The sequence below is a fragment of the Falco biarmicus genome, chromosome 10, assembly GCF_023638135.1.
Source record: "Falco biarmicus isolate bFalBia1 chromosome 10, bFalBia1.pri, whole genome shotgun sequence".
In the NCBI taxonomy this organism is placed as follows: domain Eukaryota; kingdom Metazoa; phylum Chordata; class Aves; order Falconiformes; family Falconidae; genus Falco; species Falco biarmicus.
In genome coordinates this window covers 14,823,300-14,848,780 of record NC_079297.1, presented here as the reverse complement: position 1 = coordinate 14,848,780, position 25,481 = coordinate 14,823,300, and the positions used below count along the sequence as shown (strand labels likewise).

Below are 25,481 nucleotides of genomic sequence, written 5' to 3'. Positions count from 1 at the left end.
CCATTCCCTTTCTTTTTCCCTTTCTTCAGCCCTGATTCAGATTTTAATGAAACCAATTGATTGCATGAGATGATGCTCCTGCTTGTAGGGTGATCTCATACAAAGATAAGATCTCAATTGAGCTTTATCATTTTTAGATTTTTTTGTATTATTTCAGAGTTCTTGAAAACTCTGGAGAGTTTTTTTTCTCTCAAGTCTGTCTTCTCACCTGGATTGACCCTCAGTGCAGAATGGGGACCTAATCCATCTGCATCAAACCTCAGCCACGGGGAAACCGTGGGAAGAATTTGTAGGAACATCTTTCTGGAACAGCCAGTCCTGGGGAAATACTGCTATGTGAACACGCAGTGTAAGTCAGGCAGCACGTGTTGACTGATCCAGAAGTCATGAGACAGAGGGTGTCAGGGCAGGGAGGAAAAATTGTTCCCGGGATTGTCCCTGACCTGTGCAGCATTTTTATGATGTTAGAAGTAGAAAGCTTCGATCACACATAAGGAGTAGTAGCTGGAAGCCTTCAACATATATAATAATAATCAAATATAAAAGACATGTGGCAAAGGCCTCCCAAAGTTTCCTCAGAAATTAATTCAGTGAGATCCCAGAGGAATTAGCTGTCTAAGACTGTTTCTGCATTCTCCAAGGCAGCCGTGACCCTACTTTATCAATTCAAAATGTGGAGATTTGGTGCTCAGATGGTGAGATAAGACCTGGGGAGAGAAGAGGTTTCCTCTCCTACTCAGTATGCTGAATGATTAGAAAACCTCCCTTAGTGGACAGAATCTTAGACACTTCTAGGTAGTGCAAAACCCCCCAAATTAACAGTGAGATTTCACAAAAACGTGTGAAATTTCCCAGTTTCATGTGTCACAGCTGTTCCACCCTTTGATGTTGCTGAGAGCTGAGCCACATGGTATCTGGGCATGTCCGTGGTCTCAGAAAGCTTTAGCACTTGAGGATGCTATCAGCACTTCTCAGCAGTCTGGGATGGTTTCCAGGGGAAATCTGATCAGGTTTGTATTAGAGATGGACCATTTCGAGCAGAGCAAATAAAAATGCCTTGAAAAGCTGTGATGTGAACTGAGCAGGGGATGTGATAAACAGGCACTGGGGATCCTCAGGGCTGTGCTGGTGCTGGCGCTGGTGCTGGTGAGGGGGTGGGTGGGAAAGCCATTGGGGGTGGGTGCTGTTGTCCGTCCGGGTCCCTGGTGGGATGGTGCTTTCAAATGAGGGTGCCCTCGATTTGGATAACTCTCATGACTGCAGCTCCTCTGGCATGGGAACAGCACTTCTCAAGGCTGAGACATTTTTACCTCTGGGATGCTCCTTTACTCTCACCTCCTGCGTTATAGCCCCAGGCTCCTGGTATCTCTCCCACTCCATCCGTCTCGTAAATGAGTTTGCAGAGTTTGCAGCACTGTCTGGGTTTCTGCAGGAGAAGCATGGTGTAAAAAGTCAATCCTTATTTCTGTGATTAGTGTAGCTGGCAGATCCTGCCTCCGGCACTGAGCTCACGCTGCTCTGGGAGACAGACTCAACCCAACACTGCCTCAGTGAAGGTGATGGAGGGTGCAAGTTTGGAAAAAGCAGAAGATATGAAGCAAAATGGTCTTGAGGGCAATTTAGGGGAAGTAATGAGAGGTTCAGAAACTGGGACTGAGCTGGGGACAGGCCTGGCTGAAGCATCTCCCTCTGTCTGAAGGAGGGGATGAGGTGCCAAAGTGCATCTGTACCCCACCAAACACCTGGGGTGGCTTTTGAGACAGGCGATGGTTAGTGACAGATCCAACCATCTCTGCAGTGGGTCACTCCTCAGGAAGGTCTCAGTCTCTTCCCCTCTGAGAAGCATGTGCTACAACTCCTGTCTGAGGCTGCCTTGCTCTGACTAGGCACATCTTCGGCACCTCCAGCATCTTCTTCAACTGCTTGCTGCTCCTTGGGCTGAGCCAAAGGGGAATCAGGGGACAGCACTGGGGAGCAGAGTAAGGTGTGAAATGGCTGATGCCCAAGAGCTGGGTGCAATGCCAGGGGCTCGTCCATCCCTTCCCACTGCCAGGAACAATTCCAGAGCACTGTTCTCATCCCTTCTGCTGCCTCTTGTCCCTCCTCCAGTGCTAACCTGCAGCCCAGCACACTCACGCACAGATCTGATCGGGGCAGAGCTGTCCCTCATCCCTGCCCCTCTGTCAAAGAAATCACCCACGAGCGCAGGCAGGGACCTTGCCTTCCTCTCCCTTCTGCACAGCCATGTCTCTCAAATCCCTAACCTGGTGGTTAACCAGCTCTGCCAACACATCTAGGCTTGTTTGTGCTCGGCGCTGGCATCCCCTTGGTCCTGCAGATGCTCGTTCTGTGCGGGCTGCCCATGAAAGCATGGAAGGAGCTGCACCAGGGACCCGAGCCGTGAGTCCTGACCCAGGGTAATGCAGACACACACCGAGGGGTTTCAGTTGGGGTTCCCAATTCCCTTTGAGTTGGGAGCTAGGTCCCTACATCCACCCCAAAGTGTCCAGATCTCTTTGCAAGGATGCTGGGAGCCCGGTGTTGGACATCTGTGTGAAGGACCAATGCTGTGCTCGTTAATGCCAGAAGCAAGGTATTCCCATGCCACCCATAATGTCCCAGCTCCATGGCTGTGCCCAGCTCTCATTTGCGCCTCATCCCAGCCCTCGAGTCAACCACTGCAAACTGGATGCCGGGCAATGCTGCGCTGAGGGCTGCCCCGTCACAAGAAGACCCCTGAGAAGCTTTATGCCTCCTGGTTGGAAAACACTTAAACTAGCCCCAGATTTGTTCCTTTTGTGTTTCTGAGAGCCTGGTAGTGAAAATGGTGGTAGGATATCTATTTCTTGAAGACCTTTCGCTGAAGTTTTCAAGTTCAGAAGAGGAAATTGTAGTAGGGTCTGTGTTTCTCGGGGTCTTTTCACACAGTCTTTCACATCCAGCAGCCTAGCTCAGTCACACACGTTCAGTCCCAGCATCGGTGCTTTTGCTGGACCAGGTCTGAAAACCTCTCCCAGTTCCCAAGCTGCTGCGTCACTTGTGTGACAAACTTTGTGGAGGCTGGAAGGGCCCGTTGAGAGGGTCAGCCCCAGGTGGTGCAATTTCATCCTGTGATGAGTGCAGGTGATGCAGGTTGGGTGAGTGAGTTAAAGGGCTGTGGGGCTGGGGGCTTGGTACTGTGAAGGGTGAGAGGTGTGTGGGGCCAGATCAGCTCTGGTGGGGCTGAGCAGCTTCTTGGGTAAGGCTTTGGCTTGCAGAAAGGCAGGAGAGGTCCTTGCTGGAGGTTAAATATTAATTTTGTAGGGGAATGGTACAATTTGCCTACCTGGGCGTGAGAGCTGAGCATCTCAGGGTGCTGGACAGCCCCTCTCATGGTTATTGGAGCACCTCTGCATGCTCGGTGCATGAGTGCCTGTGGGCAGGCATGGTTAGGCACAGTCATTGGCATCTCTGTGACACATGCTTAGGGGTGTTTTCCTATTCTGTCAAACCTGCAGGCCCTAGTTTTTGGCTCTTGTGAAGCAGCACAGCTTTGCTGGAACCAGCTTATCCCAGCAGGGCAGTTGACTCTCAATTCCACATAAAATTATGGGGAGCCGGAGTGTATGCTGTTGGCATGGCTCTTTGCATGACATCTTCAGAACAAGCATGACAGCTGCATAAATAGCATATGTGAGGAGGCATTACATATCTGCTGCTTGTTGCATATTATTTACATACATACCCTCTACCTAGCTGATGGTTCTTCCTAGCTACAGATTTGTTAAAGACTGGAGGTTTTTCACGGTAGGTATTCAAGCCTTTGAAAAACTGATGGGAATATATTTCCCTCTACGGTTGCTTGAAATGTTCAGTCAACATCCATTGTCTCCTCTTGCTAGAAACTGGAACAAGAGAAGGCTTCTGAGACTGTGTTTAGGTGGGTTAAAACTGTGAAAACAGCTTGCTTTTGGGCAGTTTATCAGCCATCAGCTGCTATCGATCCAAATAACAGCAAGGTCTCGAGTGACATCTCTTTGGGGAAAGCAAGCTCAGAGGGAAGCAAATAGCAAATGGACGCTGACTATCTCTGTGCTAGACTTTTTCTGCAGTGAATTTGTTGCTCTCAAAGCTGTTCGCTATGTAAAATGACTGCAGCACAGAGGTGATAAGCAGATCCTTACTTTGAAAGGCTTCTGTGAAAATCACTAAGCACAGAGATGTTTTCCTCCTTGAGGGTAAGAGGTTAAAGTGCTGGGATGGAGCCTGGAGGACCTGAACTCATCATCTGCCTCTCTTACGGAGTTACCTGTGTAAATCCTGCAACTGACGTTGCTTTTCCCTAAATCAGAGACCCTTCCTCTCAGCATCTGAGCTGTGGGGATGCCCAGACAGTAAGCGCTGGGTGCCCACTGCCAGAATGGAGGAAAAAAGTGTCCTGGGTGAGGGGATAGGAAGGGGAGGTGGGGTTCCTGTCTTGTAAGAGTGGAGGGATTTGCTGGCTTTAAGGTAGATGGGCTTGAAATGCAAAGAGGAATAGGACTCTTATTATACTTATTACTTATACTTATTAAATAAAAAAGAATTTAATGTTGCAGAGAGGGTTGTTAATGGTCTCATCCACAATCTTCTGAAATGATCAGTCCCTGGAAAATTGCAAATAATGATGGCAAACAATAAAATATCAGTGAAGTGGGTAGCATCATGTATTTTTTTTTTTCTTTTTTTCCTGTTAGAGCTTGAGGGATTTTGCTCTAAATGAATTTTTGGTGAAAGCAGGATCCACTCTAATTATTTGTAAGTCGTGAGGATCAGGCTCACCACTGCACACTACTATTTAAAATGTGGGCAGCTGCTGGCATTAACTGCAGCTGGTTATTCCCCTTATTGTGGACTTGGTAGCTTAAGGGGGTGTAGGATCCCTGACCAGGCTGCTGTCCTTTGGATGTTACTGAAGGGCATGAGCAAGTCATGGAAATTTGGGAGAAAGTGGAATGGGGCTGAAGCAACTCTTCCTGTGAACTTGTGCTCCGGTTTGGGGAGCTAAATGGTTTTCTTCTCCCATCGCATGCTCCCAGGGAATGTAGCGGGTGCTGATGTATTTCTTGGCACGGTAACTCCATGGCTTTGGGAGCTGAAGAGCAAATTGAAGGAAAAAGATGAGTAGAAGAGATTTCCTTTGGATTTGTGCTTGAAATGGGTGTGAATTATACTTATTTCACTGTCCTGCTATTTTAGAAAGAGGAATCAATTGACTCTGGCTGTGTTAGCTAGGTGCCCCTGGGGATCAGCTGTCTCTTGCAGGAAATTGTTTCATTGTCTAATATGCCTGTTTCTATGGATCAGTTCCTTGCTTGAAGCCCCAGGAATTGGCAGGGAGGTACCCAGCCAGCAGTGATGCTGGGGTTTCAGGATACAGGGAAGCAGGTGCTGACCCCTCGGCTCTGGCACAACAAGCATCAAGAGCAGGCAGGTGGAGCTGCCTTTCAGGGATGTGGGGATGGATGAGCTCCGCTGCCTTTCTCTGCTGTCTTGTGCTAAAGGCTGTGGGAAGTGTCTGGGCTTATATTTATGGCTAGCTCGACAAGCCGGTGGGTTGTACTGGGATCAGTCACCTGTGATATGGACTGGACCCTCACCATCACCCTGCCGTCTCTAATGTGCTCTTCCTGAGAAGTTCAATGATGATGGAAGGGAAACGGGGACTTTGAAAGAGGTGGGGACGTGGCCTGTGACATCCTGCTAACCCCACTCCCTTCGGTGGGTCTGGGTTTTAAGTAGAGTCCCAATGCAAGCTGAAGTTGGCAGGAATCTTTTTTTTCCCCCAGAGTGTGTTTGTTCCAGGCCCCTGTTTGCTCCTGTGAACAGTTATTCCATTTTTCTTTCTTTGTTCTGGTGCTCAGCACTGCAAAAAAGGGTCTGTGGAGACTTCTGCCATCTCTAAAAGGAGTCTGATAGAGCAGCTACAGGAGCTACAATGAATATGTATTATTGCAAATATTGAAGAAGCCAATGTCCCCCTTCTTAAGAGATGTTATTTCTCATTCTTTGAACCAGTCTGTCGGCAATGGAGGCCAGATAATCCACTTCTGGAATCTATCTCGCCTTGTGTTGTTACATATTTATAACATCATGGAAAGAACAGGATTTGTTACTGCTCTGAAGTACCACTGAATGCCCCTGCAGAGAGGGCTCTGGGGAAGTGGGTTTTGGGGCTCAGAAGACAATTTTTTTTTTCATTTTGCTATGACTTTTAATTTATTCCTTCCTGCCACTTTCTCTGGCCACAGGTCTGTGATACCATGTAAAGCAGTCAGTGTTCATACACTGAACCCAGCATCTCTTGTCCTTTCTTCTGGTGCTGGTGCAGGGCTGAGCAGTGACTTCTCTATGCTCTTCCATGGCTTGACCATCCTAGACATCATTTTCCATGTCTGTTTTGCAGGTTTTCCAGCTCTGGCAAAGAGCTCTTGCTGTGACTTCTGTACCTGTAATGCAGTTTTCCTTCCTTCCCCCCACCTCCAACCCAACCCAGTACTTGCTCTGGCTGGTGTTTAATGGTTTGCCGGAAGATGCAGCATATCTGGTGCTGCTCTGCCTGCTCAGCTGCAGACAGTGTCCCATCTCAGCCCTGACCCAGTGAAGAGAGCAGCAATGCTCAAGGACCTCCCAGTGCTTGTTGGTAACACTGGCCTTGGGGTAGCCATGGCTAGCCCGAGCCACTGCTGGGCTTTCCTTCACTGGTACAGATGCGTAACCAAACCAGACGGAGGGTGGAATGGGGAACCAGAGGGAATGCTCCAAGGGTGCAGTTCTTGCTGGAGGAGTGAATTGGGGGGGGGGGGGGGGGGGGGGGGTAGTGTTGAGCTGCCAACAGCTGACTATTGAAAAGCGTGACGCTGATCGGGGTACAAGACCTTTTGTGCTTTTTTGCATAAATGTTTAACAGCAAATAATGAATCTACCTGCATGTCATATCTGTTTCTCCTCCTACTGAACAGCTTGAGCTAGGATACCTGAATGAAGAGGTTCACCAGTGATAATGCACTGCCAGCACCATTGGTTTTGATGGACAGAGGATGTCTGCATTAACCAGAGATATTCTTGGTGTTTATGGTGTGGACAACGGTGAGAGAAATGAGGCTGTATGCCTGTTCTTGGTTGCTAAATTAATGTGTGATCGTTAATATCCAAAGAACAAATATTGCCTGCTGCCAGTGGCTGCGGTACAAATTTAGCTAATTAGCCTTTGGCATGTGGTTGGCAGGTGCCCATCATCCCAGGAGTGGTGGCTGCATTTTTGAACCTTTGCTTTCCAGCCTTTCCAGCACATTCCACATCCCCCCCAGCCTTCCTCCCTCTCTTCTCCAGCCCAGACACTTGTTCCCTGCATAAGAAATGATTTCACGTCTTGCAAAATTAATTCTCTGCTCATGATGGCCTTGATTAAACAGATTGGAAAACTGTGCTAAAGGTGGCAAAACAGTTCTGACATGCAGACATCTTCACCTCCTGAAAGGCAAAAAACCCTGTGGGCTGTTCCTATTATGAAGTGCAGGTGGCTGTGGGCTGTTTTCTGCAAAAGCAGCAAAAATTCTCCACATTTAGGAACAGTGTCTGTGAAGTTAACCTGTTTGAAATAGCTGTAGATGTAATTTTTGACGCTTGAACTAGATTAGCTTGAAATAGATGAGGTGTGTTCATCCACAGCTGGATAGACTGTACTGGTGCTCCAGGAGTCTGGAGATAAATGTGCTATAGGTATGTGGGGAGAGCCCAGGGTCCTGCCTCTGGCAACGTATATCCACTAACTGGGAGGAGAACAAGCCTGTTTGGGCTCCAGCTGTGGTTTTGTCTAATATAAGCCTCTGAAAATTTGCAAACTCCAAATAAGCACAAAGCTCATCTTCAGACAAGTTTTAATTTTTTTAATAGATATTCTAAGTAGTTACCCAATTCATTGAAAACTTTGGTATGTTTTTGGTTTGAATCTTGTTTTGTGGATACTGAATGGAAAATGGCGTTGAAAAAAAGGATATTTGCACCACAAATATGTTTTTGGTTTGCATGTTGATGCTCTGGGCATTTTCTTGTAAATCCAGCATCTATTGGTGTGTCACCTGCTGCCTTCATGTGTGCTTTTCTGGACAATCATCACCTGGAAGAATGGTTGCATGTTTTGGCTTGTTCTTTTTTTGGCTTTTACCTTGCTGTCTGCATAGAAACCTTCAAGCAGAAGAGCCGAGCTGTGGTGTTTTGGTATGTGTTTTTTGTTGGATTTTTTGTTGGGTTTTTTTGTTGTTTGTTGGTTGTTTTTTTTTCCCCAGGGAAAAGGCTGAGAAGTCCTTTTGGGTCACGCAGATAAAATTTTGGTGGCTTTCCTTCTCAGCCTTGGTGCATAGACCCCAATGGGCAGAGGGAAAACTTCTGAGGAAGAAATCTGGCAAGTCTCCTGCCCTTGAGATGGCTGGCTGTCCTCCTTTCACCCCAGGGGTCCTGAGGAGAGCAGAAGATGACATACCATAAGATGTTCTGGAAGGACAGATCTCTTCATGGTTGAATTAGGATTGCTGGGAAATGATGTCAAACAGCAGGACTGGGACTGAAGGGGCAGCATGAACATCCTGGGCTTTTTCCTGTGCAAGAGGACAGGGCTGAACAGTGTGAAGATGCTAGATGGATGGGGGAAGAAAGTGTTTGGAACAGTTTTTGTCCTAGGACAGAACATGCCTTGGCTGTCAGTAGCTCAAGGTGCCAATCCTGATCCCCTTTCACAGCAGTCCAAAACACTGGGCTGTGTCAAGTCAAAACAAGCACTGCAACAAGATAAATAGGTGAACATGCTGTATTTGCTGCACTGAATTAACATAAAATGTGTATGTGAAGGGCTAAGTGCATTTATTGGGGTGGGAGCCAGCAGAGAGGAGCAAAGCTGAATTTGCAAACACTCTTCTGTAGACTCCTGGGCTGTCCAGCCAGACGGTCTCATGCTGATTAACTGCTGTCCTTCCTTCAGCCTTTGAAAATCAATGCATTAACAATTAAAGTAATGTCTAGTCTAGTATTTATTTCACACTCTCTCGTTGATGGACTGTCCAAAAAAAAAAACAAAACCCACACCACTTTCTTCAAGCACCAAGAAGGCTGTACCTCTGGGTCATGCTCTTTTTTTTTTTTTTTTTTTTCTTGTTCCCTGTTAGAGCTGAGACCTGTGCTCATGGAAGCATTCAGGAAAATTACCATGCATTACCATACCATGCCATTACATTCCTTGTAAAGAAGGTGCAGCTTCTGTGCTAAATATCCCTGTCATCCATCTAAGCAGAGCTGGAGCAGGAAGGGCTAGCCCTGAGTGTGTCTGCTGGGCCCAAGCTGTGGTGGGCTCTCTGTGGGCTCTGGAGAAGGAGTATTTGCTGCCTGAGAGCTCACTTTCTGTTTTTCCACCTCCTGGGCAACAGCAATGTGCCCCCAATTGGATCTGACCTCTGTGTGTGGCTGCTGATGTCCCCAACACAAACTGCTGGGAAATGGCATCTTCAGGGAGGTGCCATAGGCGGCCGGGGGCACTGGACCATGAGGCTGTGGCTCTCGGCAGCCAACGTGCTCCTGATCTGGGATCAAACTGGGTACGGACCCCCAAAACCTCTTTGCACCCTGTTTGGGGGTGACGCGCTCTGCGGCTCTTGGGCACTGAGTTTCTCAGAGTCGATGTCCCATGGTGGGATTGGGAATGTCAGGGACCCGTGGGCTCTGCGTGCATCACCCCACCCGAAGGTAATGAATTTTCCACTGCAGCTTCCAGAGATAAATGTGCTGCTGTGATCCAAAGTGCAGGATGTCTTGGATTACAAAAATGACCTTTAGCGAATGCCACTACAAGAATATGAAATAATAACAATTTTCTCCCCCTAGTTCTCAGTACTCCTTGTATTTTTGCCAGTTTCTAGGTCAAATCCCCCATCCTGCCGCTCCTGCGCTAGCACGGCGTTCAGGTTGCACAATTGCAGGGGAGGGAGGAATTTGCTTCCCAGTGCCCCGCTCCATCCCTGCTCCCCAGCAGTGGGAGCCCACCCCAGGTAGGCTGGGGGGCTGCGGCAGGGCTGGGGCGGTGTGAGCCCCCTCCCCGCTCCGGGAGTGGGACGGGGAGGGCCGCGGGGTTGGGGGGAGGGCGGAGTTGGGGGGGGGGGGGGGGGGCGCTGCCCGTGGGCTCGCTTTCCGTTTGGTTATTTATTTAATTTTTTTTCCTCCTCCTTCTTCTCCCCCCACCCCCGGCTTTTCAATTACGCAGTGGGAGAAGCCAGGCAGCCGGGGCTGGCTCTGCCCAGCCGCCGTCCTCCCTCCCTCCCTCCCTCCCTCCTTCCCTCCCTCTCCCCCATCCCTCCCTTTTCGTTAAAAACGTGGGCTCCGAGGTGCAGCCCCCCGCGCTGGCAGCATCCCTGCTCGTGCGGAGCAGCCCCCCGCCCCGCTCCACCGGCCGCCGCCGGACCGGAGCCCCCGGCCGTGCCCGCAGCCCGGCTTTGCCCGTCCCCCCACCCCCACCCCCCCGGCCCGGGGTGCCCGGCCGCGGGGCAGGACCCCTGCCAGAGGGGAGACCCCCGCCGCAGGTAAGCAACCAGCGGGGGATTTTTCCCAACTTTGGGCTTTTCCTGCCGTTTTACCTGGGTAGGGGCCACGGGGAGGGGGTCTGCTCCAGCGGCAGGACGAGCCCCCAGCCCTGGTGGGAGGCTGCGGCGGGTTTTGGAGGATATCTGGGGGGGTCTGGGCTTGGAGAGGCGGGTGGGAGCCCCGGCGCTGGGGGGGCTGGCGGTGTGCAGTGGGGTGGCGACAGGCGTGAGGTCACCCACTGCTCGGGATGCACCAAGCTCTCGGGGCTGCATCCCATCGAAATGCTCTTGGGGGATGTCTGGGGGGGAGGCTGTGCTCTCCCTGGCAATAAATCATCCTTCTCCCCCAGCGTTTCTCGTGCACATGCCTTGCTGCGGTCCCACACCACCTATTTGATCAGCAGATCTTAAACCTGTCTCTTTGGTGCCCCAGGTCCTTGGCACAGGCTGGTGCTTCAGGATGGACCCGCTCTTCCCTGCCCATATTTTGGAAGACCCTGACCTGAGAAAGCTGCTGAATGACTCCTCCATGCTGAACCTGAGCTTTCTCCCCAGTAACTGGTTCAACAACGGCACGGGGGACAGCTTCCTGCCGCTCAGCATCAAGATCACCATCGTGGTTGTCTACTCCATTGTGTGCATTGTGGGGCTGGTGGGCAACTGCTCCGTCATGTATGTGATCGTCAGGTAGGACACGCAGGCAGCGTCCCAGGGTGGCTCGGAGGGGGGGCTGTGAGTGGGGCACGCTGCCCCCCCGCTAAATATCCCTGCTGCGGGTGAAGCAGCCAGGCGCTTCCCTAGGGACTGCGATGAGCTTTAGAGGTATTCGTTTTATTGTTTTGGTTTTATCTGGGGGTTTTTTCCCCCCTTCCTAGGCTGTGATGAAGGTTCCCACCAGCTTTCAGCTGCCCTCTGGTGCCTCCTAAAGTTTAACCCAGAGAATGGAACAGAGCGATCAGATTCTGCTCCAAAATTGGGGCTTTCTTGGGAAGCGCTGGGCAGGGAGCTGGGTGGCCCTGGGGAGGGTCATGTGCCGGGAGCATCCTGCTGCCAGGGTGCTGCATCTTTAACGGGACCTCTCCCTCCTGCGCTGTGTCCAGCACCCCAGCTGTGTCTGCAGGTGCTGCTCCATCTGGGAGCTGGCGCTTTCCAGAGCTGACTAGTTGCAAGGGAAAGAGCCTGCTGGGAGGCTCAGCCTGACTTTTATGGGGAAGAATCACAAGTGTAACTCCTGCAGCTCTTCGCAGGCTACAGACGTAAATAAGATGTGACGGGATGCTGCGGAGCTGAGGGCAACTTCTCTGGCTCCTCGTGCTGAAGTCAGAGTGGGGGGACCTTTGCAGGGGGACAGAGCATGCACCACTCCAGCAGCACCATCCAGCCCTCCTGCATGCTGCTGGCATTTTACGTGGCCCTGTCTGGTTTTTGTTGTGGTTCAAACCCTGCTGTTTCCTGGAATCAGATACCCTGTCCCCCCCATTAAGTACAGAATAAATTAGGCTGTGATTCCATCTCAAATGCCAGCATCCCCCTTCTGATCTGTGTACTCTGTATGTTAAGGAGTGAGCTTCCATTTTATACACGTCTCAGAGCAGATTTCTGGTGCAGGTGGATGCTGCCAGCACAGAAAAGACATTGAATTTGTTTTCACCTCCAACAGAGGATGAAAATGCTTAGCAGATATTCAGACACCGATGGGATTAAGTCTCGCTCCTGCCAGGAGCCCTGCTGCTTCCAAAGCGTCTTTGCCTTGAATATACACAACTTGGCTGGGGAAGATGCTGCAACATTAAGTCTTTGGTATCACAAGTCGGTGAACAGCAGTTAAATCTCTGCCACAAGGGCAAAGTGACATGATTGTTCATCAGGCCGCCTGTTCGTGCTCTTACTGCCGAGGAGTTTATGGCAGGGAGAAGGGATCACGTTAGCCCTGGGGAGTCTGGAGACAGAGAGGAGGCTTGTAGTGCACCAGTGCCACGTTTGGAGAGCGAGCTCGTGTTTCTGTTCAGTGTAGTAGCAATCATTCGAGTAGGCATGGTGTTTGTGGGTGCATGTAAGTGTAATGAGTAGTGAGGCTCTGGGAGTGAGAAGTCCTTGTCCCACAGTGATGATGCAGCTCCCTGGGAATGCCAGCCAGTGTGCATGCAGGGGAAGGGACTCCGTGCCCCATGCATGAACCATAGATGCATGTAAGGAGGAGAAGCCTTGGCAGAAATCTTCCCCCTGTCTGCAAATGCCTGGTAGGATGTGGCCAGCAGAACCCTGCCCAGGGCTGTGGCTGGTGTATCACCAAGGGTAGGCATGTCCCAAACCAGCATCCCTGGCAGGCTGGACATGTGCTGTGCCTGTGCAGGGCCGTGCTTTTAAAATGGTGGGTTCTGTTCTGCTCCTTTTTGGCTTTGATACCTTCCAGTTGGATAAATGGAATGCAAGAAAAGAAAGTGGGATTTGGCACTGGAGTTTCTCCTGGAATGTAACTTTTCCTGTGTCCTCTGGTTTTAAGCAATTGACACCTGTCTTCAGTTTTCACCCCCATCTCCCCCAGGTCTTTTCCATTTCTTCCATTTCCCCTTTATCCAGAAACCCTCGTATGTACAAAAAAGCCAAGAGAATTTAAATCGAGTTTGGGGATTCACCTCTGTGTTTTCATAAAATCTTATATGTGAGCCCAGAGGGGCCCCTTGAATAATATGTGCTGGGGAAGTTCTACCTGAGCTAGAGCACGTGTAGGAGGAGCTGCTCTTTCCCCCTCATTCTCCCCATCAGTGTTTTCTGGGAGCTCAACACTGAGTTGTACCCAAGGACATGACCCTTCTTGGTTTGGTGAGTAACTACAGCTTTTTGTTATCTCTGCCCAGGATTTTCCTCTCCTTGCCCTGTCTGTGGTCAGGAGCAGATGTGGTGATAAACTGGACTCAGCACCTCACACCCTTGACCCTGGCCATGCAGGCAGGTTCATGCAGAGCTGCCAAATGAGTGGTCACACGAGGACGATGTTGGTGACTTCTCAAGCACAGGTCTTTCTCCCCAGACTGGAGCATTGGTGCTTCTGGTCTTTATGCCTTAAACAACATCTTTTTTAAGTAGGTTGAAAGTTGTCTGCTGGTAAGTCAACATGGGGTTTTGGGACTCTTTATGGTATGTCTCTTGCATTAATGGGAAAAGGTTGGCAGATCCACTGTGCTGCACCCCGTCATCTGTAGATATGGTGCACCCTACAAAAGCTTGTTATAGTGTTTGGTTTCTTTTTTTCTTTCCATACTTACGTTTCACTGGGGATAACAAGACTTCAGCATCTTACACAACCTGAGTTGTGTAAGGAAATGGTGTATCTTCCAAAAAAAGAATGGTATAGTCATGTAGGCAGTAATTGTTTCCTGTTTTTGGGGGAGTTGGGAAATGCAGACTCTAATATCAGCACTCGAGGAAATTGGAGGCATCAGGAAGGCTGGTTTTTTTGTGTGTTTTACAGCACCCAGGGAAAAGTTTAAAATCTCCTGGTATTTCACACAAAAATACAAATTCAAAGCCTCCTCTAGGTTTCCCCCCTCTGTTGTAGAACCCAGCCTATATCTCTATCATATTTGGAACGATTTAACATTTGGAATGATTAATTTACAGAGACAGTCATCATGTGACTGTCCATCCCCTTCTAGTGCAGAGCAGCACTAATTGGATAAAACCGGGAAGGGCTCTCGTCAGGAACGCTATTTCCTGGACAGTGAAGGGCCTATTGTGGAAACCTGCCTTGTCTGCGGCTTTGTTCTGCTTGCTCATTGTGGAGTTCCTTGCCAGTGGAGATAACGCCTCCCCTCCCTCCTTCTGCTGCTTGCTCTCTTCTGCATATATTTCCTGTACCGCTTGTTAATGAATGCGAAACAAGGAGCTGAACAGCACGAGGCAGAGAGGGTTTGGGGGGAGAGGTGGGGAACAGGGCTGCAGAGGTCCCTCTTCTCCATTAACCGAATTCTGCAAGGCCAGTTGCCCAAGAGCTTTGTTTTTAGGAAGAAAAGCAAAGGGGAAGGTGGATATATTGTACTTGCAATGGCCCTGGGGGTGGCTGACGCATGGGACCGTAGGTGATGCTGACCCAGGTGTTGCTGCATGGGGTGTGACAGAGACCCCCCAGCTTCCACCAGCCACTGGTGTGCCAGGGAAGGGACCAGGGCAACGTGCAGCTTTGGGTCCAGGGGGTCCCCTGTTGTCCCCAGCTCCATCATGCTGCTGCAATGCTCAGCCCTGATGCTCTGGAGGACTCCCTCCCTCCCTCAGTGTTGGCTCTGCTCACCTGGATCAGCCCCACACGGGAATGATGCCTTGTTTCTTGGGCACTTCTCTTAGCCATGGCAGCTCTTTGTTGGGAGCCCAGCAAGATCTGGAAATGCTTGGCTCTCCCTACTGAAGAACGCTTTTTTAAGCATCTCTAAGTAGATTAGTGCTGTTAGGCCCCTGCCCTTCCATTTTCGGCTTCCAGGTGAAGCTTTAGGAGAAGGGATGTGGTGAGGAGGTGCCTGCACAGGGTGGCTGCCTGGGTATGGCTGTGCCAGCTGTTACTGTGCTTGAAAACTGCATCAGTCCCTGAGAACAGGGGTGAGGGCAGCTGGCTGTGATGAGATGGGGAAAATGAAGTTAATTATGACATTGCAGAGATACTGATTTCTTAATAGAAAGCTTTCTAAGTGAAGAGCCTTGACCAGCTATGTGGCTCAGAGCTAAAATCAAGTGAGTGTTTAATGTGGCGTGGATCCAGTGGACACCAGCGGGGCCATCTGAAACCTCAGCTCTTTCCAGATTCATCTCTTTTAGGATTTTTTTGGCCAGAAAAAAGGTAATTGTTGCAATTTGTAGAGAAGTGAAACCTATGCCAAGGGCTTTGTGCCGTGCAGAGCGATCGGAGCTGGGGGAGGATGGCAAGGTGAGCAAGGGGGGTATCCCCTGCAAGCCCCGGTGAGCTGGGCTCAGCCACACGGCTCATGGTAGCTGTGCCTGGCTCCCGTGGAAACAGGTCCTGCAGCTCCAGTGTGTGCTGGAGGGCTCTTGCTTCCCCCTGGCCTTAGTTGGGCGAGTGAAAGGGAGTTAATTACCCATGTGCAGCTGTAATTCTGTGGTGTTTAATGTGGGAGTCTGTACCCAGTGATTTTGATTTTTATTTTCAGGGACTGGGCAATTCCCAGCAGCTTTTAGGACATGAGCAGTTCAGCAGAGGCAGAGCTGGCACATGAACAGGGGTGAGAGCATTTTGCTGCAGGGAGGATGCTGACGAATGCCCTCAGACCAAAGCACCATTCCTGGTAGCCAGGCACCTGCTCAGGGATGTGTGAGCATCCCTGCGAGCCCCTGGGTGCGTTGCGGAGGCTTTTGCAGCAGCACCCACCCACCCTCTGCCTTTGGTGTGGCAGCAATCAGGGCCATGCAATGTCCCCATCCACACTGGTCCCCAGAGAGCAGCAGGAGAAGGGAGGGTGAGCAGGGCTCGTTTTTCATAGCTGTCACCTCGACTCAACAGTGGGACTGAAAGGGCGAGAAAATAATCTGTCCCACAGTGTCAGTGCTTGCCCTGGCTGGCGGCACGCTCCTTAACCCCTGCTAGTCAGTCACCATTCTGCCAGGTAATTAATAGGCTTTTATGTGCTGGTGTTGCTGTAGCGCCTGGCCTCATAATCCCAAGTGATTTAAATTTGTTCTTCTCTGAGTCTGTCTCTTTTTTTTTTTTTTTTTTTTTTTAAATGTCCTGTTGAACTGTCAAGAATAAACCATCCTGAATGGGTAGAAATTTCAGGGGGGGGGGGGGGGGGGGGAGGGCTCTGAGAGGGTGATCAGAGCTGCAGGAATGGGGAGAGCACTGTGTGGGTGTATGTTGGGGGGGGGGCACACATCCCGGTGGGTACCTGCTGATTGTATATCAGCTTCATACAGCCTGTGGGCCAAGAGCAGGTTGTGAGCAGAGGTGCCGGTGAACCAGCACTGATTTCCACTCTCAGAGGGTGGGAGCAGCTCAGCAAAAATCCCCCTGAGCCTTTTCTGCTGTTTTGCTTCCCTGTGTGTGTCCAGGGACAGCGGCAAAGGCGGTCATGGATGCCAGGGCATGAGGCGAGGACGGAGGGAGCTGCTCAAGGTGAACAGCACTGTCTGCATCCCAATTAGCTGGAGCTATGAATATCAAAATTAAGAGGCAGAGAGCTCCTGGAGATCGTACTCATAGTTCCCCAGGGCTGAAGGCTTTGCTTTGGTCCCTCTGCCTTGGTGCCTACAGCCCCATTTCAGGCTGTAGGTTTGCTGCAGCCTGCTGGCCCTTAGCCCTGGGGCATCGGAGCTGCTTGCTGCCCTGCAGCCTCGCCGTGGCGGGGTGGGAAGGGGGGTGCTGCTAAAGCAACAGGTTTGCTCAGCCAGGGACAGAATCCATCCTGGTGAAAAACAGGACCTCAAAGCCCAGTATGTGGATGAGCTGTTCCCTGCCCATCTCCTCCTCTCCCAAACTGCAGGTTCCCCTTGCTGAAGCGCAGCTTCATTCCAGGTAACGCTGCTTGAGGTCTGCTTAGCAAAAAGGAGGGGGAAACGGTGCTGGGCTGATATCCAGACGTTTTTCCTCTTAGGCTTCGGCAGCCAGAGAGCAGAGCAAAGCAATTACTTTCGTGACAAAGGTGGAGCTGGCTGGAGAGCTGAGAACTGCCCTGTGGGAGATGCTCCATTAGGAAATTGCCTCCGTGACCGAGCACGAGAAAGTGGCTCAGCGGGAAGCTGATGTCCTCCATGGAGGCTTATCGGCATCGGAGCTGTGCCGTGGGGGGGGACCTGAGGTGCCTCCTAAAGCCTGAGAGTTTAATTTCTCTCTTTTGTGCAGGTTAAGAAAGAGAACACTCTCAGTTCCCAGAGGACAAGAAAAAGAGGTTAATCCACAGAGAAGTGATTAATTGATTTTGGTTTGTACGGAACATTCTGGAAATGTTTGGGAACATTGGTTGGTGGGGATAATGACTTTAGCTCTCAGTATGCAGAAAAAGTGGAGCTAGAAGTAATGAATTGGGTGTAAATTAGTTTCCCCACCTTTCAAGAGCACAAAAATCAACTTTAAAATCCACTTGGGGGTGGGTTGCAGGAGGTAAGCCCTGCATCGGAGGGAGTGATGGGGTGGGTCCCCCATCTCAAGGGGGTGGTGAGGAAAGAGGCCGCAGAGAGGGATCGGTGCATCGAGGGACAGCAGATTTGGCAGGGCCAGGCTGAGCAATTGCACCTGGACTTTGAGATCTTGCTGAGAAGCATCTTGGAGGAGAGGGTCCAGGGATGTCTCCTGGGGTGGAGGGGTGCAGGAGGGAGCTGAAGGTTTGCAGTCTGCACGCCCAAAGCTCAGAGTTAACTGAGATGCCCCAAGCATCTCGCTGTGCTGGGGACGCAGGTGCGTGCATGGAGGCAACGTTGTCCCCTGTGGATGCTGGATGGGTGGCAGAGGTGGGTGCATTGCTACTTGTTTCTCCCACTAGTCACTAAAAAACCATCCAACCTTTAATTTATTTCTGTTTCCCAGTAAAGTTGCTCATCGCTGTTCAAAAATGCACTTGTTATTCCCTCAAGTTATAACATCAGTAAATCAGTCGGGGTTAGAGGCATGTTGATGAATTGCCTCTGAGTCCAGTCCTCCTGGAAGGGTGGACTGGAACAAACTTGAACTTTGGGAAGCTTGAGCAAGCCAGGTCTGTGGTTTGCAGAGGAAGACTACAGCTCTCAGGAGACCTTTGCTAACAGTCTTAGGTGACTGAATAATTTCCTGAAGCGTGAGATGACAATACTTATTGTTGTGTGGGCTGATAAAGAACAGTGATTTCATTTCTTAATTTTAATTTCTCCTCTGCTGACCTAAAGGAGGAAGTGTCTGAACACGTTCACAGACCCATCTCATGCCCCCTGTGTGCATTGCCTCATCTATGCCAAGTGCAAGAATTCAAACAAAAAAGCAAAACTCGCTCATCCTGAGGTGCTGCTGCTCTGGGGTTCACAGCACTGGAGTCTGGGGGTTGCCTAGTTCTGCTTAGAAGGTCCCAAAGCCAGAAAGCCCTGGCAGCTGCCTGGTTGTGTTGGATCTGCAATGTGTTTTGCTTGTTCATCCCTGCACAATAGGAAAGACACTGGTATTTTTCTTCTACTGCTTTTATTTATGTAGTTTATCTGACCTGGGCTGACTTTCTAAGAACCCACTGTCTTGCCTGGCTGCTGTGATTTCTGGGCCAGGAGGAGCCTGACTCAGGCTGATGTGGGGACCTCAAGTGTCTCCATCAACATTCACCTCCAAAAGCTTCCTTTGGCTCTCAGGGTCAAATGTAGGGTGGGTTGTTCTGGCTTTCTGAAGCCACTTTCAAACATCTGACTTCTACTACAAGCACAACTTAGAGCTCTAAGAGGGGCAAAACCAATTGACTTTATATTCTGGGTTGTAGATCTCCTGGCTATCATTCTTGCCAAGCTGGCTATGTCACCATGTGTGTCAAAAGAGTTCAGAGCGTGGCAGTGACAATGTTCCTCCAAGCACTGAGATCATCTATCAGGAGCTGAAGCTCGGATCATCAGGGGAGGGTGCTGCATTGAGGAGTGCAGTCGTGGGTCTGCTGTTCTGAATCAGTTTGACAAAAAGAGCTTTTTAGGTCAAATAAGACCTCATAATATTCTAACACATTAAGCTGAAAGTAGCACAGTAGTTTATGGGTTTGCTACCCTCAGATGGACTTGCCCTCTGTTAATAACACACATCATTGTCTGCCATTTCTGGCAACATTTCTGCAAAGGCCGTTAGGATCATAAATGATAGATGAGCTGCAGTTTTAGAATTATACTATTTGAGCTCTTATTTTACCCATGAGAGGAACATCCTGGGGCTGAAATGTTAGACTCAGTCACAGGGTCACCACTGGGTTTCATTTCTGCAGACTCTGCGTGTATCCTTGGGTCAGTGATCACATCTTTCTTTGCATCATTTCCCATGTGTAAAAAGGAGATGAGTACCGTTAGAGCAAGGTGAACCTTCCTTTCGGGCAGTCAGTCCATGCGATAAAGTAATGTAGAAATGGCAAAACTCCTTTGCAGTGAAGGGTAAGTAAAGTTTGACTTTATCTGCAAACTACCCTTTTCTTTAAAAAGATGCATTGTGATATTTTGATTTCTGATACAAAGCCCATTCCTCACCCGTTTTTAGCTGCCACTGGCCATCTTGCCATTCTGCTTTGGTAGCTCACATTAGCCACAGTCTTTGGTTATGAGCCAGCGTAAAATGGTGAACCAGCTGACCCCTGGACCATCTGATGCCTTTCGAATCAGCTTACTGGGTGAAACTCTCAGCAATATTTATAATAATGCAGCTGTATGCCATGGAATCCTAGATTGGCCTTCCCGAAGTCATTTTTAAAACAGCACGGTCTGAGTTGGCAGCGTCAGGCTTTCACGGTCCTCACTTGCAGTCTAAGGGCATAAGCTTCTCCTGCCCGTGAAACTGATGGTGAAGGCACCATGTGTGTTGTTGCAGGAGCTGGGCTGAGCTGTGTGTTGATAAGCACATGGGAGGTAGAGAGGAAAGGATGGTGTTCGATCTTGTTATGTAAGAAAAATGCAGCATCTCCTTCCTGAGGTGGCAGAATGCCCTCTGCAGTAGACTACAATGTCTCACCCATCACGGTCAGGTGGAGCTCTAACCGTTGCTCGTTCCTACGTTTCAGATTCACCAAGATGAAGACAGCAACCAACATTTACATCTTTAACCTTGCTCTGGCTGATACCTTGTGTCTGATGACCTTACCCTTCCAGGGTACAGACACGTTCCTGGGCTTCTGGCCCTTTGGCAATGTCCTCTGCAAGGTTGCCATCTCCATAGACTACTACAACATGTTCACAAGCACCTTCACCCTGACGATGATGAGTGTGGACCGCTACATTGCTATCTGCCACCCTATCAAAGCACTAGACATCCGCACTCCCCACAAGGCCAAGGTGGTGAATGTCTGCATCTGGGCGCTGGCTTCTGTTTTTGGCATCCCAGCGATGGTGATGGGATCTGCAGAGAATGAAAACAATGGTCAGTAAAAATGCATCCAACGGGTGGGAGGTGGTGGCGGCCAGGAGAGTCCATGGGCTTGGGAAGCCATTGGATGGGGGTACCAGTGTCATCAATGTGGTGAGCTCTCTGCTGTAAAGCCAGCTCTTCCCTTTCTGCCCGTGCCTCTCTCCATCACTGCTACTGCTTTTCCAGTATTAATCATGCCTGAACTAAACTGAATGTGCACCTGCTTTTCTTCTCGATACAGGTTTGCTGATCTTCCTTTGCATTTTATTTTTTTACTTGCAGAAATTGATTGCCTAATTAAACTCCCTTCACCCGTGGATTACTGGGATCCAGTGTTTGGCATCTGTGTCTTTCTCTTCTCCTTTATGATCCCCGTGTTGATCATCACCATTTGCTACAGTCTCATGATCAGACGACTCAAGAATGTCCGTGTCCTCTCGGGCTCCAAGGAGAAGGACCGAAACCTGAGGCGCATCACCCGAATGGTCCTGGTGGTGGTGGCAGTCTTCATCATTTGCTGGACTCCCATCCAGATTTTTGTGCTGGTCCAGTGCTTGGGTGCCAAGGCAGAAAGCGAGCTTGAGCTGGCCATCTCCTGCTTCTGCACTGCGCTGGGGTATGCCAACAGCAGCCTGAACCCTGTGCTCTATGCCTTCTTAGATGAGAACTTCAAGGCGTGCTTCAAGAAGTTCTGCTTCCCTACTGCCTTCAGGACCGAGCTCCAGATGTCCAACAGGATGTGCAGCATCGCCAAGGATGTGGCCTATGCTTGCAAGAACTCGGAGGGGACTAACAATCCGGCCTGACTAGGCATGGAAATTCCCATGGTGGCTGTCGCCCAGCAGAGTCCAACCACCCCCACGTCAGAGCTAACTCAGATAACGGCCCTTTAGCAGGACCTTAAAACTGAGAGGTGAGAAACTGAGGAAACAATTTTGGGGGTTGGGAAAACTGGATACTGCAAGAGCATGCAAAAAAAGTGAGCCCATTTGATGCATTTTTAATTCCAGTGCAACCTGTCCTAAGGAACGTGTTTGAAATCAGCCCTTTGATTCCTGCGAAACCCTGGTGGTTTGCAACGTTACTGAGAATTCGGGAGTTAAGGGTTTAAAACAGGCACTGCTCCTGGGACTTACAGTTTTGCTGCTGGGAGACAGAGAAAATGCAAATTATTCTATTTATTTTTTCCTCCCTGAGTTGTTTAAGATGCTAACAGCTCATGTGGCTCACCAGGCACTCGCGTGCAGGTTTTATTCCTGTGGCATCGCTCTGAAATTAGACTCTGCTGAAGCCAAAGTGGGCAGCAGCCATCAGACAAAAATCCAGATCATCTCCAGGATGAGTCATCACGAAAGGAAGGATGCGGGGAGGATGAGGAGGGAGCTGGTGGAAAAGGAAATCCAAACTGCCCCATGGTTGGGAGCCTGGGGAGGACAACGTTGGCTCCTGCAGACGGGGTCTGTGGTAAACCCCTCCGCCTTGCGGGGGGAGCAGGGGGGTGGGAAGGGACTGTCAAAACTGATGAATGTAGCTCAGAAGAGGAAGTGGAAAAGATGGACGAAAGGAACACCTATCCTTGTTTACATGCTGCTATTGCTTTTCTTTTTAACCTTGTATTTCCATTGTAATAATGGACAGAATGTGTCTCTATATACACATCTCTATAGTGCTATAGGTATAGCTATACTGTAGGATTTCATCTTGCCAAGCATGCCTTGGGGATCTTCCTCGGTGAGAGGAGGAAGGAAATGAAGTGGCCTATATATACTTGTATTTATGTATAGGGGAAAACTGTTCTGGAGAACAGCAGCTCCTCCAGAAGACACGGACATTTCTGGTAGGAAGGGCAGCCTGAAACAGTCCCATCTGCTCCACACGAGATAAACAGTGCAAACATCACAAAAGGCATTTTCTGTTGTTTTGTTGATTGTTTTTTTTTCCCAGTTTTTTGTTTTGTTTTTTTTTTTTCTTTTTAATGGAATGGGATCCATGATGCCAAGAGCACTGGGGAAATGCTGCTGGGGTACCACCCCTCCTGCCAACCATAGATTGATTTTCCTCTCCCAGTAGGCCAGAGCTCTGTGGAAAATGAAATGCCCTGCCATTTCATTTGATAACAAAAGCATTCCCGAGGAGTTTAACCACGGAGTGCCCTCCGTGCTGGCGGGGACAGCAGACTGGTATTCTCCCTGTACCACAACAGCCCCGGGGAATTGGGGCGGTGGTGGCCAGTGGTGCTGGTGGGGGAGCAAGGCGGCCACCTCCGTCTGGGGATGGGAGGGCAACTCCGATGCGAGAACTGGCAGCGTCGTCCGGACTGTACAGATTCCATGTGCATATATTTCTTGTGCTCTGGTCTATGAAAATCTGTATTTTTAATGTATTGATTTGCCAATATTTTAATGGTGTCATGTTCTTTATATATGCTGTAAAAAAGAATTCAATGTTATATTTCTATGTAGAGTGTTTCCCTTATGGTTGGGCTTAAAATATAGGTGCAATTCCAGTGTCCTGCATCTAGGACCCAGATCCCTTGTAAACTGCTCAAGCTGGGGGCATTTTTATGCTGATTAGCATTTGCTTGGGAATCTGGAGGGATACCAGAGCAAACTTTGCCATTACGTTTCCCCTGAATAACAGAAGAGGAAGAGGAAATCTCAGCACTTTAAGCACTTTGCAATGGATGTTTGTCCCCAAGCACTCACCAGGAAATCTCACACAACCCCCAAGCATGCTAAGAAAAACTCCCCAAGAACTGCACTGCTGGCATGCTGCATCCGTGCCCTTGAAACAATGAGTTTGGTGGGCTGTTGTGTTTGTGGACACAATAACAGCTTTGGTCATTGAGCAACCTTGAGTCTTTGCAGCCCATGGGCTGTTGTATGTACCCGTGGTGGGTATGGTTGAGCATGAAGCTGGGAACCAGCTGCTGGGCTCTTCCTGCAGTGCCATTAGGGAGCAGGAGAGTGTTTGTTAGTGGTGGGCTAAGGACCAGCCACCTCCCTTTGTAGTTCTTGGTTGGGTTTTTAAATAGATTCATGTCCTCTGAAAAAAATATACCGGTGTTTGGCATTTTTTAAATAAGGATTTGGTTATAATGACTATGCTGCAACGATCTTACATAATCAAGTACTCAATAAATGTGTGTTTACTCAGCTTTTGGGTAATTCTGTGGCCCTTGCAGTGAATGTGTTTAGGCATTCTGTTCAATGCTCAGTGGAGTTTGTTATAAGAAAAGCAACAAAAACCTGAAAGCAAAAGCTTTATTGTGCTGTGCCTATGGAGTTAAAGGCTTGCGATCGGCTGGCCAGTTGAAGCGCAGGCTCTTTAATTCTCTTCTGAAACGGTTGTGTTGGTATGATTTTACAATTACTGCAGTGTACATGACAATTTCCTAGGTGGCTACTTGTGTGCTTTAATAAAGGAAAATAACCCCCCCTGGACTTTGAATGATGTGGAGTCTGAAAGACTTATCTGCAAGGGTGACAGGGTGTCTCAGCAGCGGCACTGTTTTCCAGCTAAACCCGCTGCTGAGCACGTGCAGTAACATCGAAGCATCCAACCTCTATTGTGGTCAGTGGGAGCTTTGGTTATATGGGCGACTTTGCAGGCAGCCAGGGAAGGGAAGATGTGAAAATGCTGGAAAACCGGTGGTTGGGGCTGAGGACGAGCTGCCTGCGCCGTGCCAGCCTCCCCAGTGCCCGGGGCTCGGTGCCGGCAGCTGCCTGCTGCTGGGGGTGAAACTTGATGCAGGATGAAAACGAGGTGTTCCCACATGCCTTCCCAACACCTCCCAGGGGTTACGGGGTTGGGCGTCATCCTGGAGAGCCATGAATTACAGAACTGCTCTGAAAATAAAGCCAAAGCCACACTGTGTAGCCAGGAAAGATGGATTAGCCAGTGAAATGTACTATAAGGAAAGCACCTTCTCTCTGCACAGAGAACAATATTCCTACCCAGGCAGGTAAAGATCAGGAGAAGATTTTTACTAGCAGTGGTGATTTTCTGCTTTTTTTAAAGAAAAAAAAAAGAGAAAGAAAATCGGTGAGAAAAAAATGGAAATCTTTATTTCTTTTCTAGTTCAGTTAATTATAAGTATCCAGGGGTGAATTCCTATAACAAAGCCATAAACCAAAGTGCTTTATTCAGTATTATGGGATTTATTAATGTACCAAGTGTTCTCCCTGCTGCTGCTGGCTGGAGAAAACTGCTGGAAAGGCCGAGGAAAGGATGAGCCAGGGGCTGAGCTCTCCCCGAGGAGCATCGTGGCTCACAGCACTGGCACCTCTGGGCAGGCTGAGCGTTGGAGGGATGCTTGGCTCTGCCAGTGCCGCATCTCCCTTCCTCTCCCCCTGCCCAGGCTGTTCTGCCAACACCTTGCCCCCAGCACAAATCACGGTTTCTACAATCAGAAATAAGGTGCAGAACTTACACCCTCACTGAAGTTTGGATGGTTTTATGCCATGGGAAGAACTTACCCAGGGAGGTTCTGAGTTATCCTCTCACTGTGCTACAGGGCAGACTGAGGTTAGTTGGTTTGGGTGAGTATTCAGTTGAAACCACCCTCCTCATGCCTGCCGCTCATAGGAACATAAAAAACCCCAAACAAACAAAAAAAAAAAAGCCCACCTCCAAAAAAACCAACAAGAAAACCCACTCTAATTGCCTCTGCCCTGCACTGAGCCTGGCGCCCAGCGCTGACGCCAGCTCTAGCAGGTGGAAGGAACCCCACTGCAGAAAGGCAAAAGCTGCACTTGCCCCACGCGGTGCTCATTGCCCTGCAGCTCGGGACTTGCCCTGCTGAGGCCACTATCTGATGCTGAGCAGTTTCCACATCTATTTTTCCAAGGTGTTTT

The 25,481-nt window shown here is 49.6% G+C and overlaps 1 protein-coding gene across 3 annotated transcripts in view; it reads left to right on the top strand.

Annotated features, from left to right (window-relative positions):
* The window catches only part of OPRL1 (opioid related nociceptin receptor 1), a 95,564-nt gene extending 71,783 nt beyond the window's left edge, over positions 1 to 23,781 (top strand). The window contains exons 4-9 of one of the 3 annotated variants that reach the window (XM_056354336.1): positions 6,981 to 7,107; positions 9,920 to 10,055; positions 10,268 to 10,583; positions 11,017 to 11,270; positions 20,282 to 20,637; positions 20,908 to 23,781. In XM_056354336.1, the coding sequence (XP_056210311.1) occupies positions 7,059 to 7,107; positions 9,920 to 10,055; positions 10,268 to 10,583; positions 11,017 to 11,270; positions 20,282 to 20,637; positions 20,908 to 21,431 (1,635 nt within the window). In that variant the 5' untranslated portion in view covers positions 6,981 to 7,058 and the 3' untranslated portion in view covers positions 21,432 to 23,781. Of the gene's footprint in view, positions 1 to 6,980; positions 7,108 to 9,919; positions 10,056 to 10,267; positions 10,584 to 10,752; positions 11,271 to 13,441; positions 13,689 to 16,478; positions 19,662 to 20,281; positions 20,638 to 20,907 lie in introns of those variants that run through there. The other 2 variants (XM_056354338.1, XM_056354337.1) reach the window with 2 other exon arrangements.
* Positions 23,782 to 25,481: the final 1,700 nt, after the last annotated feature.